General features: G+C 33.8%; 1 protein-coding gene and 1 long non-coding RNA gene across 2 annotated transcripts; one reads left to right on the forward strand and one right to left on the reverse strand.

The window, feature by feature from the left end:
* The first annotated feature begins 2,221 nt into the window (after positions 1 to 2,221).
* On the forward strand, positions 2,222 to 6,825 carry LOC134262890 (uncharacterized). The gene is made up of 3 exons (XR_009991131.1): positions 2,222 to 2,393; positions 2,569 to 2,664; positions 6,766 to 6,825. It is a non-coding gene; the product is annotated as an uncharacterized LOC134262890 (long non-coding RNA).
* LOC134262881 (uncharacterized) lies at positions 3,079 to 5,543 on the reverse strand. The gene is made up of 2 exons (XM_062745204.1): positions 5,505 to 5,543; positions 3,079 to 4,764 (listed from the first exon to the last, which is right to left on the reverse strand). The coding sequence occupies exon 2, from the start codon at positions 3,991 to 3,993 to the stop codon at positions 3,079 to 3,081; it is 915 nt and encodes a 304-aa protein (XP_062601188.1). The 5' UTR covers positions 3,994 to 4,764; positions 5,505 to 5,543.
* Positions 6,826 to 13,207: the final 6,382 nt, after the last annotated feature.

The raw sequence follows: 13,207 nt of genomic DNA on the forward strand, positions 1-13,207 counted from the left end.
TTGATATACTGTAAAAGTACTATTTCCATGTGGTATTAATTTAAGCTAGGTATGCGGTCACAAATTTACCATGGAAATTTGTCCAAGCATTCTTAATATAGATGTAAGGCATATATTTACAGTCTGGGAAAATCCATGTAATTTTCTACATCCGGATTAAACAGATATTGAGATTCTGCTGAAATATGACCCTGTGGAAAAAAGTATGTCTACAGTGGCTCCAGAAGACTGAAACATTTGTTTCAATCCATGGTTCATATACTCCATAGATTAATAAATCATTGCTGTTTTATTTTCTTTTTTAAAGGGGAGGATCACTTGAGGACACATGCCAATCAGGAGAGACTGACTGAGGAGGAATCTGCTGCTCAAAAGAGGTACAGGGACGGGGAAAGGGGGGGGGGGGGCTACCCGGTACTTACTTATAGCTAGAGGTAAGGGATAGGTCTGTCACATGAGGCAATGGGGGGGGGGGGGGTGCTACTGCTTTCATGGAGGTTAAATTGTAATCACTGAAAAAGGAGAGGCTAGGGGGACCTCTCATCATTTTTAGAAATAACACATAGTAATAAATATTCTTAAATTCTACATGTATTAAGAGTTCCTAGCTATGAACTTTCCAAAATTTTGATATTCAGGCCAAACTAAAAAATACCTTTGTTTCCCCTAATGCGACTGACCCAGTTAAATTGCGCCGACTGAAAAGATGTTTTAATTAAGATAATTCAAATATTTTTTTATTGTTAACCAAGTTTTATAAAATACAATATCATCAAAATCAGTTTTTCTCAGAACGGCCGACATTGTTCTACTGTGATTTTTAAGCATTAGTTGGAAACAAAATGACATCCAAGATGTGATTACAGGGCATTAGCTCTTCATAAAACAATGGGGACGTCTTATGCTTTTAGCTAATTGGAATTCTTCACTCTTGAAACAATTCGATAATAAAATTTACCATGACTAATTAAGAGTGTTTCGGAAGTGTCTTTGCGTCTCCATGTGAGTGAATAAATTTTCGAAAGGGACATTAAACAACAAACAAACAAACCTGTCTTTGAATTGAAGGTATGTAATATATGGTAAGGCCTGCCTCATGAATAGAAGACGGGCCCACCTAGTGAACACATCATTCAGTTTCACTGCATTGTATTTATTTTGAGTTTTGATCTAATAACCAATTCATGTATGTTCCTATGTTTACTATATGCCACTATGGAACCATAGGAGTTGTTGTAAATATGTCCGTATATTCATCCTGATTATTATAATAGTTAGATGTCCTTCCTTCATGCCTTTATTTAGTGGTTAAATTGTGACTATGACATTGTATATAGCATTTTTATCATTTGTAGATTTGGTTTTGTTCAATTAAATATTGTTTGAATACTCTTTATAAATACTTTTGAAATCATGATTCAGCTTCCTGAGATGTTCAGTGTATTTTTCTTTAATTGGGCCCTTTGAAAATTGGTTGTTTCTTTGCTTTTTATCCCTTTAAGATTTGTTAGGATGATATTTAAACATTTCCCCATCTTTTAAATTTAGACATACTAATTTTTTTGCCTTAAGCTGTGGGGGACTTTTTTTAGCAGGCATCTTCTGTGACACTGGACATACGATTCTATAGCCCCCTTTTGAAGGACTGTTTTTAACGTTACTCATTGGGATTTTAACTTGCAATTTAAACTTAGCCACTTCTTAACTTCAAAACAAAATGCTCCAGAACCACTGCAAATCTCATGGCCCTCTAAAAAGTTTTTTGATCTTCTTTAAGCTCTGAAGGCTGATGGAAGGTTTAAAAAAATACCGTTTGTCCGGTCTTTGCGTATTTAAGAATCTTATCTATTTTAATCAATTTATATAAATGCGATGGCGTGAGATATTTCACAAATTGAACTAAATAACAGTTGTGAATTAATTAATTATGAATTTTGGTTTTAAATGGCATATGTACGATACTTAGCATTTTGTTCACAAATCGCTTTCTTTTGTACTTTTCTTTCATTAATTTTTAGAATGTTTTTTTTTCAAAGCTACTGTCAGAAAATAAAATTGTTTACATACCTACCGACCCAACTTGAGAATTTAGGGTCGGGTTAGGGGAAACAAAGATATTTTTAATTCCGGCCTGAGCTATTCATTTTATGTCTGATTTAATGAGTTTTAACATATCGGGTATCAAATCAAATTTCTATGTCTATTTGAAAACTTATTTGGTTAAACTAAAGCAGAATTGATCAGGACACAAAGTTAATGATGGCAAATTTTTGTTGTAGTGTGTTTTGTCTCAGGCCAAATGCTGGAGTGTTACTTTGGCCTGTCTCTATCGACGGTCATGTCTAGAGAAAGGAAGTCGGCGGCGAGTTGAGAGGTCAATGATGCAGATAGAGGTACAGTTAAATTTTTATTTCAGTTCAGCAAAGAAAATATTTTTTTTTTAAATATTTCAGGTGTAAATACATAAATGTAAAGGACTTTTCATGATATTTCAGATATTGATGCTTGAGAATTATTGAAGTTTATCTGGCATCTACTGTAGAAACAACGCTTTTGTCTGTATTACAGGAGTTGGTGAATCAGATGAAAACTAATGACCCCCCAGCATCAGACAGACTCTTCTTGTTCTTCTCTGTGAAGCTTCCTCCATTTTGGAAACTAGAGGTATTACATTGATTACTGTACCATTAAACAGTGTTTTAAATATTTAAAAATTCTGATAGAAGTAACTGTAACATGCATGAAATCATGAATGGTAATCTTACTCTGTTCTCTGTCATTATCAGTTGTATGTAATGCTATAACTCAACACTGTATGGGGTATATGAACTAGTACTAGTTAGCTAGCTGATCTGTTGCTGTCTGTTGGGGCTCTAGAGATAAGTTATCTCCTACGTACACAGACATCTTACTGAGCTGTACCGTAAATGTGGAGTGCTTTAGAAGTTTTTTAAGAGACTACAGTTTTATTTTCTATATTAATATCAGCATACTAATAAACATAATCATGTACATATATCAGTGATATTGCATATTTCTATTTGTTTAATTATATAGAATACAACACAGTCATGCATTTCACTTCAGAAATTTGATTTTCTTCACTTTTCTATTTTGAGCAACAAACAGATTGTCATTTGTATCCGTACACAATCCCCAAGGACTCAGTCCACAGTCTATGTAACGGAGGAACTGTCCATCCTGGTCTATGATGTGGACACACTCATTCTCATTATCAGCTGTAAGGATGTGACTCTGACTGTCTGTGGTAATTCCTCGTGGACTGAATGGTTTGTTTTTTGGAGCAGGAGTATGTCCAGTGTACCTGAATCTCAGTTTTCCAGCCTGATTAACCACCACTACTGCTTTAGCTTTATTTTCAGACACACATATATCCAGGTTCCTGTTCTCAGTTATGTATCTGTTATAGGAATCAGATGAATAGAGAGGTTTACCTTTATCATCAAACTGGATGGTTTGTTTCTCTGTGGAGCCAGAGTAACGAACAACTTTTGTTTGTTTTCTATCATCACTGTACATGATAACCAGGAGGTCACCAGAGGAGGTACTATTGACATTGCGAGGTTCCCATTCCTGTAGGCTGATCAACTCCTCTAACTTCTCACTCTTCAAAATGTTCACAGTTCTATCCTTGTAGTAATCAGTATAAACTAGATCTCCACTTTTTGTCACTGCTATGTCCCATGGTATGAACCCTGACCTTGTTCTGATTGACTTGAGCAGTGATCCCTGATTGATGCTGTAGAGTTTCATGGTGCTGTCTTCTCCACTTGTCCAGATTTCTTGATCACTCAGACAGGCCACACTGTAAAGGCTTCTATACCCAGTGTCTATGGTGGTGACAGTCTCTGGTTCATCAAGCAGCTGTTTGACTGGAGGAGAGGATCCAGCTTCTGGTGATTTCAGTGTCGTCTTCATGCTGTAGCCATGTTTATCTGAAGTTAAAGAACTTGATGATAAAGATCCAAACATCCCTCCGTGGATTTTTCCTGGGATGAATTTGGGTTAAGATAGCACTTTCTTTTATGGAAGATTTCTGTATCTTTGTGCATTTGATCTGACCCCAAAGAGTTTTGACAAGTCATTAGTGTCTATAGCCATTTCAACTGAATCAATTTCATCCTTGATGTCAGACATTGTCTTGTTTATTTCATCCAGATGTTTCTGTAGAGTTTGTAACTGTGTGTTTTTCATCTCATCAACTTCAGCTTTAAGTTTCTTGACAAGTTTGTCAATTTCTCTGTGCCAGTCCTCTCCATGTTTTGTTATGGCTGTTGAGAGAACTCCATATTCCTTTTCTAACTGACTCATTCTGTTTTGTACATCAGAGGCAATGTCCTGGTAGGTTGGATAAATTGTTTCATTTAGTTCATGTCCTTCTTTTGTAAGCATGTCCTTTCTTTCATCCAAAATGCTTAAGATATTAGATAATTCATGACCCAAATGTTGATTGGATTCAATGCAACTTATACAGACAGGAATGTCACATTGTTTACAGTACATTTTACATCGTTCTTTGAAATGAGATGTACATCCAGGGTAGAGAGGGGTAGAATTCCTCAACTGAAATTTGACGACTTTGTGATCTTTGGATTCATCAGATATCATGTGTTTTCCTACGCAAGCTGTGCACAGGTTGACAAGACATGTATCACAGTGCATCTGTACCACACCGTTCTCACACAAGTTACATCGCATCATGTCCTGGGCAGTGGTACGGGGGTTCATGGTTAAATTAAGTGCCTGAAACCAAAAAATATTATTCAATATTATATACTATACATATATTAACTGGATTTCAGGGCATCAGAAATTTTGGCAGACCAGAGAACTACATTGCATTAGAGCTCAACATTAAGGAAAATACACAGTTGTCACTCAGACAAGCTTCAAACAAATGTAATTTGTCCAGAATTATTTTTTACTTGTCCCACTCTTACAGTACCTTACTTTACCTTCAAGAATAACAGTAGATTAATTTCATCATGATTTACTGAATTGATATAAATTAACACAAACTGTCTAAAACATAGTCTACACCTCCCTTGATGATGATATTTGGTGTTCTGTGACTGAGCCCTTATATTTTGTATTTGATGTTTGCAAGTAATTTAAAAAAGACGGATCAGTGAAGCATATATTCTGTAGATTTTTTTACCCTCATGATATTCCATAATGGTACAATGAGTTACTTGTCATATTAGTAATGTGTGTCTGGAGATTGACTTGTCTAATCTAAAAATGAACAGGAGGATAATGGACGAATGATTAGAAATTGAGTGCTGTGTATATCAGAGAAGATTAAAGAAATTTCTGGAAGTATACACAGGAAGATAAACAAGTCAATATAATACAGCATTCATGCATTGAATCTTTATCACATTTTTTTTCTCTTCGTTTAAATCTACAGCAATGAATTTTTAGAACTTATCAACATTTTTTCTCAATTTGATAAATACTTCAGTTACTCATATGTTTATTACCTGACTTCAGTAATGGCGTCCTGTTGATCTTTAAGTTAAGTCTGATCATGTGACTTAGTTACCCGTATCTACATGAACCTGTCAGGTATTTATACTTCCTGGTGTAGAAGGGGGTATAAATACCTTGAATGCTATTATTGCTCTTTACAGTGCAACTTTATAGGTACTAGATAATGTTATGTGAATAATTTATGATATCTTAATTTTTTAAATTTATTTCAAAGAACTAAATGCTTTAATGTGTATATTAAAAAGAAAAATGTGATTTTGAAAGAAAATTTTTCAACAACATAAAAAATAGTAATGTTTTAGTATCAAATACACAGATATGAAAGTTTTATAAGTAAAAGTATATGGAAAATCATTAAATAATCTCTCAAGCACAGCAAAGCCTTGATTATTGAGGTAATTTATAGGAAGCATCCTCGGGTTGTGTAGATTCTGGTTTTTTTTTCATATCAGAACAGTTCAAGTTTCTATAAAGTAGGAACAATCTTTATCAGAACATCCATCTTCCCTACCCAAGGGTTTCTCATGCTCACGTCAGGGGGAGAGTAGAACATCAGAAACCCTTAGCTAGCGAAAATGAAGAACAGCAAAAAGTCGTACAAAAACATGTATTGAAGTACTGTAAACTCACATATTTTTGTGGGATCTTCGAGGTTTGAGAAAAAATTATGGGTTTTGGGGGGATTTGATTTTGTGGTTTGAAAATGTTTAGTAATAATGCATTAGTAATTTTACATTTCATGGTGGTCATAAATTCGTTGTTCTCTCTATACCTCGAGAATAACTAAAATTAACTCCCCCCCCCTAAATTAGTGATTTCACAGTATATGGAATTTACCTCCATTGTGTACATTTAGGTTTGTTTAAATCAGAACCCCCATGGTAGTTTAGGAGCCACAGTATGTAATTTTAATTTTTCTTTAGAGTATTAAAAAAACTTACACACTCTTATGATGAACAGAAAAGCAATGCTGACACAGTTAAGCAAAATGGCTCATGGGTCTCTTACTTATTTGTAGAGGCCGCTCATTGAGTTGTGTTAGTACATGTGCGAAATCAATCATTGAGTTTGGAAGAGTACAGTTATTTCTATGTTAAGAGCACGAGAAAGTCAGCAGAGTTTCTATACAGTATCAGGTCTATTTGTTTTTATGTTAACATACACAGCTAGCAAAGCTCCTATTAAGTATCGGGGCTTTTGATGGTGCTGTAGAAGTGTTTAAGAGACTACAGTTATTTTTATCTTAACAAGAGACAGCTAGCAGAGCTCCTATTAAGCATTAGGTCTATTGGTGGTGCTTTTGGGGTTTTTTGAGACTACAGTTATTTCTTTATTAACAGACACAAGCAGAGCTTCTTATAAGTATAGGGTCCATTGGTGGAGCTCTAGAAGTGTTTGAGAGACTACAGTTATGGTAAGATGTCATCATCTGCTTCAAAAGGCTGGGAAAAATGGAGAAGGTGAGATGAATATATGTATTTGCATTGGAATTTTTTTTTCGTATTTTTAAATCAGTGATCAAATTTTTACATAGTAGGAAAAATCTTCTCATAAACAGCAAAAAGCATGATAAGTCATGCATGTATATTTAACTATATGGAAGCGTCCTCTATAGTGTAGATTCAAGTTTGTTAAAATAAGGACTCCTCTGAGATGGGGTGGGAGTATGGAATTCAAATTTACATAAGAATATTCAAGTTTTAAAATTTTTTATAGATATTTATATGAATTTTCATAAAACGTTACTTATTTGGGGTACCAAAGAGAGACAACTTTATAATTTTGGTAAAACTTGTGTTTTCACTATAGAAATCAACAGAAAACGGAAAGTATTTTTAAAACATCTCCCCCCCCCCCCCATGAAACAAAAATTCCTTCTTACAGGTAATATGGACTGTCATTTAACAAATTTATGCCAATTAGCTTTTTGTGTTTCACGGGGGGAAGGGGGGGGGGGATATGTTTATAGACAAACCCCCCCCCAAAAAAATGCTGATTTTTCACCAATTTTAAAGCTATTTACAACTAAATAATTGTATTTTATTAATTTATATTATGTTTTATTTATTTGCTTAAAACATTAAAAAAGATATGAGATACATTTTATGATATTTAAGACTATTTCAAAATATCGTGTTTCTTGAAAGTTTGATTTCACTAGAAACTAGTGCTAATTGTAACGGGGATTTTAAATTTTCCCCAAAAGTCCCCAACTCCCTTTTGGTGCCATATTCCCTGTAAGCTTCATTAAATAGGACAAAATCTATGCATTTGAGACTTAAACAACGCCAAGTTCATTCAAATTTTAGCATTGCATGCGTGCGCATGGAATGCATGTGCGTAATGCCATATCATCTTGTCTACACAATCTATATATTTTTTATATACTAAATTTTAAAATTTTAATCCAAAAGTATAAAAAAGATACGCTCATTCAGGTGTATTTTTGATTTTACTCATTTCACGTGCACCACTGATACATGAGCATGGTGACCATACCTTTTTGTAAATCCTTTACATCTATCTATGTTCTAAATCCCACCCCGTTTGGTTGAGAACCAAGGGAGTTATAGCTGTTTAAAGTTTCAGCCAATCAGATTACAGCGCACGTACACGAACGTGTATGCATGTGCATATGACCATACCTTCTTTTAGAAGTTCATTATATCGATCTATGTTCCAAATTCCTTGTTTGGTTGAAAACCAAGGGAGTTATAGCTCTTTAAAGTTTAAGCCAATCAGATTGCAGCACACGTGCATGCACGTGTTTTCATGATAATTTCTATATATCGTGTTGTAGGATATCTTAATGCATGGCTATGTTCAAAATTTCATAGGATTTCGTCGAAAAACAAAAAAATATGAGATTTATTTAGCCAATCAGGGGGAAGCGCACGTGCAGCACGTGAGGTCTTGCATTTTGACCATGTCATCTTGTCTACGCTACTAATATATCCTTACATTATAAATTTAAAAAGATTTCATCCAAAAATAGAAAAGTTACGGCTATATCCAATATATTGGTCATTTCACGTGTTGCACGTGCCCCTCTTGCAAGCATGTGCGCGCAAAATGGCATGTTGACAATGTCATCTTATCTACATTTATAATATGTCTATATATTCTAAATATCAAAGCTTACATGAAAAATGTAAAAGTTACGGCAATTTAATTATTGGTCATTTCACGTTTTGCAGGCGCGCTCTTGCAAGCAAATAAAAAAGAATAAGGTTTAGTTCATGATACATCTTTCCTGAAAATTTCAAGTCAATCTATCCAAGCATCTCTGAGAAATCGTCTGCACAAAAATGTGTAAAGAAAAAAATAATAATAATAATAACTAGATACGATCTCGTTGCGAGCAACGAGTGGGTCTTCCGTTCGATTCTTGATGAGATGAGATCAGATTTTGATTGAGATTTTCATTTTAAAATAATGATTTTCCATGATCTGTAAAAAGACATTGAACAATAAAGACTTCTAAAATCGACTTTTGACCCACCGGGCCTAATATTAGGGATCAGCCCTTTTTTCTTCATAAAATTTTAAAGCTCTCAGGATTATGAACACTTTTTGTTCAACAACTATTCAGAGATTCTTTTTCGTTTTTGAGTTATTCGCAAAAGAAATATTTAGGGGCCAACCCTTCAACTCCCTAATGGGGACGTTTAGCGAAAAATGAAAGGTTGCATATTGTTCAAAACATGGACTTGAACATGTTTTGTCAAAATTACTTGTCAAAATAGTTCTCACTTTCGAGATATAAAGCGTCAAAGATTTAGCATTCTGGCACCTTGTGGCCCCTTATTATGTAATATACGACATTAAAATTATTATATACAGTTGTAGATTGTTGAGATGAACATTTTTGCTTCAGTAATAAATAATAAAATATTGACTGTTAAAGAGTTATCGAAAAAAGACTTTTAGCCCCTTTTGGCCCTTAATTTGAGCACCCAGCCCCTTTTTCTGGATTTCATCTTGGAGCTCTTAGGGTTTTGAGCACTTTTTGTTCAACAACTATTCAGAGATTCTTTTTCGTTTTCGAGTTATTTGCAAAAGAAATATTTAGGGACCAGCCCTTTAACTCCCTAATGGGGACGTTTAACGAAAAATAAAAGGTTGCACATTGTCCAGAACATGATTTTGAACATCTTTTGTTCAATATTACTTGTCAAAATATTTCTCACTTTCGAGATATAAAGCGTCAAAGATTTAGCATTCTGGCCCCTTGTAGCCCCTAATTATGTACCATACGAAAAAAAAATCATAATATATAGTTGTAAATTGTTGAGATAAACATCTTTGCTTCAGTAATGTATTACAAAATATTAACTGATAAAGAGTTATCGATTGAAGACTTTTAGCCCCTCTTGGCCCCTAAATTGAGTGTCCAGCCCCTTTTTCTTGATTTCATTTTAAAGCTATTATGATTTTATACACTTTTCGTTCAACAACTATTCAGAGATTCTTTTTCGTTTTTGAGTTATTTGCATAAGAAATATTTAGGGACCACCCTACAACTCCCTAATGGGGACGTTTAGCTAAAAATGAAAGGTTGCATATTGTTCAGAACATGATTTTGAACATCTTTTGTTCAATATTACTTGTCAAAATATTTCTCACTCTCGAGATATAAAGCGTCAAAGATTTGGCATTTTCTGCCCCTTGTGGCCCCTAATCATGCACCAGTATGTTATAAAAATTATAATATATAGCTGTAGATTGTTTAGATAGACATTTTTGCTTCAGTAATGTATAACAAAATATTGACTGTTAATGAGTTATTGAAAAAGACTTTGGCTCCTGGCTCTAATTCGAGTGCCCAGCCCCTATTTCGGGATCTCATCTTGAAGGTCTTAAGATTTTGAACATTTTGTGTTCAATAATTGTTCAGACATTCTTATTCGTTTTTGAGCTATTAGCAAAAGAATTTTTTAGGGGCCAACCCTTCAACTCCTTAATGGGGACGTTTAGCAAAATATGAAAAGTTGCATATTGTTTAGAACATTATTTTGAACATATTTTGTTCAATAGTGCTTATCAAAATATTTCTCCCTTTCGAGATATAAAGCATCAACGATTTAGCATTCTGGCCCCTTGTGGCCCCTAATTACGTTTCATATGATATGAATATCATAATATATGGTTGTAGATTGTTAAACTCAACATTTTTTGTTCAGTAATATATACCAAAATATTGATTGTTAAAGAGTTATCGATTAAAGACTTTTGGCCCCTTTTTTGCCCTTAATGTGATGAGTCAGCGCTTTTTTCTTGGTATCATATTTAAGATCTCGATGTTTTGCACAAATCTTGTTCAGTATGTTTTAACAAAATAATTATACTTTAAAAGATATGAAGCAAAATGTCTTAAAAAATTAGTCATGATTCGTGTCCTAAATTTTGACCCCTAACGAGCTTCCATAATAGAAACTTCCGGAAAATTTCCTGACCCAGGTGCAACATGGCAACATGTCCTCTATTATCACTGAAAATTTCAGCACTCTAGCTTGAGCCGTTATTGAGTTCTGTCACAGACAAGGAGGTCGTCTGAATTTTAAGAAAAGGGCGATAACTCTAGACCGGAAGTGATTTTAAAAAAATCCTTCGGCCGGAATTAACTTCAGATAATTGTGCACCAACCCTGAAAATTTGAAACAAATCGATCGAAAAATCTCTGAGGAATCGTCGGCACAAAATTTGTGCAGAAAAAAAGAATAATAATAATAATAACTAGATACGATCTCGTTGCGAGCAACGAGTGGGTCTTCCGTCCAATTCTTGATGAGATGAGATGAGATTTTGATTGCGATTTTCATTCTAAAATAATGATTTACCACAATCTGTAAAAAGACATTGAACATTAAAGACTTTAAGAAATCGGCATTTTGCCCCTAATGGCCCCTAGTTTTTTTTCATATCATCTTAAAGCTCTTAAGATTTTGAAGATTTTTTGCTCAACAACTATTCAGGAATCCTTTTTTTTTTTTTGAGCTATTAGCAAAAGAAATATTTAGGGGCCAACCCTTTAACTCCTTAATGGGGACGTTAAGCAAAAAATGAAAGGTTGCATATTATTCAGGACATTATTTTGAACATCTTTTGTTCAATATTGCTTATCAAAATATTTTTTCCCTTTTGAGATATAAATCATCAAAGATTTAGCATTCTGGCCCCTTTTGGCCCCTAATTATGTACCATACGACATAAAAATAATAATATATAGTTGTAGATGGTTGAGATAAACATCTTTGCTTCAGTAATGTAATACAAAATATAAACTGATAAAGAGTTATCAAATTTAAATTTGGCCCCCCTTGGCCTCTAATTTGAGTGACCAACCCCTTTTTCAGGATCTATCTTAAAAATCTTAAGATTTGGAACATTTTGTGTTCAACAACTGTTAGAAATTCTTTTTCGTTTTTGAACTATTAGCAAAAGAAATATTTAGGGGGCCCAACCCCTTTAACTCCTAAATGGGGACATTTTGCAAAAAATGAAAGGTTGCATATTGTTCAGAACATTATTTTGAACATCTTTTGTTTAATATTGCTTATCAAAATATTTCTCCCTTTGAGATATAAAGCATAAAGATTTAGCATTCTGGCCCCTTGCGGCCCCTAATTATGAACCATACGACATCAAAACCATAATATATAGTTGTAGATGGTTGAGATGAACATCTTTGCTTCAGTATTGTATTACAAAATATTAACTGATAAAGAGTTATCAATTGAAGACTTTTGGCACCTTTCGGCCCCTTATTCGATGGCCCAGCCCCTTTTTCAGGATCTCATCTTAAAGATCTTAAGATTTTGAACATTTTGTGTTCAACAACTGTTCAGAAATTCTTTTTCGTTTTTGAGATATTAGAAAAAGAAATATTTAGGGGCCCAAACCCCCCAAATCCTAAATGGGGACATTTAGCAAAAAATGAAAGGTTACATATTGTTCAGAACATTATTTTGAACATCTTTTGTTCAATATTGCTTATCAAAATATTTCTCCCTTTCGAGATATAAAGCATCAAAGATTTAGCATTCTGGCCCCTTGGGCCCCTAATTACGTACCATACAACATAAAAACCATAATATATAGTTGTAGATGGTTGAGATAAACATCTTTGCTTCAGTAATGTATCACAAAATATTAACTGATAAAAGTTATAATTAAACTTTTGGCCCCCTTTGGCCCCCAATTTGAGTGCCCAGCCCCTTTTTCATGATCTCATCTTAAAGATCTTTAAAATTTGAAAATTTTTTGTTCAATAATTATTTAGAAATTCTTTTTTCGTTTTTGAGGTATAAGCAAAAGAAATATTAAGGGACCAACCCTTCAACTCCTTAATGGGGACGTTTAGCAAAAAAAAAAGTTGCATATTGTTCAGAACATTATTTTAAATCTTTTGTTAATATTCTTTTCAAAATATTTCTCCCTTTCGAGATATAAAGCATCAAAGATTTAGCATTCTGGCCCCGGGCCCCTAATTATGTATCATACAACATGAATATTATAATATATAGTTGTAGATTGTTAAACTTAACATTTTTGCTTCAGTAATGTATAACAAAAAATTGATTGTTAAAGAGTTATCGAAAAAAACTTTTGGCCCCTTTTGATTCTTAATGTGATGAGTCAGCACTTTTTTCTTGATATCATATTTAAGATCTTTCATTGCACAAATTATGTA

The sequence above is a fragment of the Saccostrea cucullata genome, unplaced genomic scaffold (assembly GCF_032062105.1).
Source record: "Saccostrea cucullata isolate Sc308-1 unplaced genomic scaffold, CSIRO_AGI_Scuc_v1 ctg10754, whole genome shotgun sequence".
Taxonomy (NCBI): domain Eukaryota; kingdom Metazoa; phylum Mollusca; class Bivalvia; order Ostreida; family Ostreidae; genus Saccostrea; species Saccostrea cuccullata.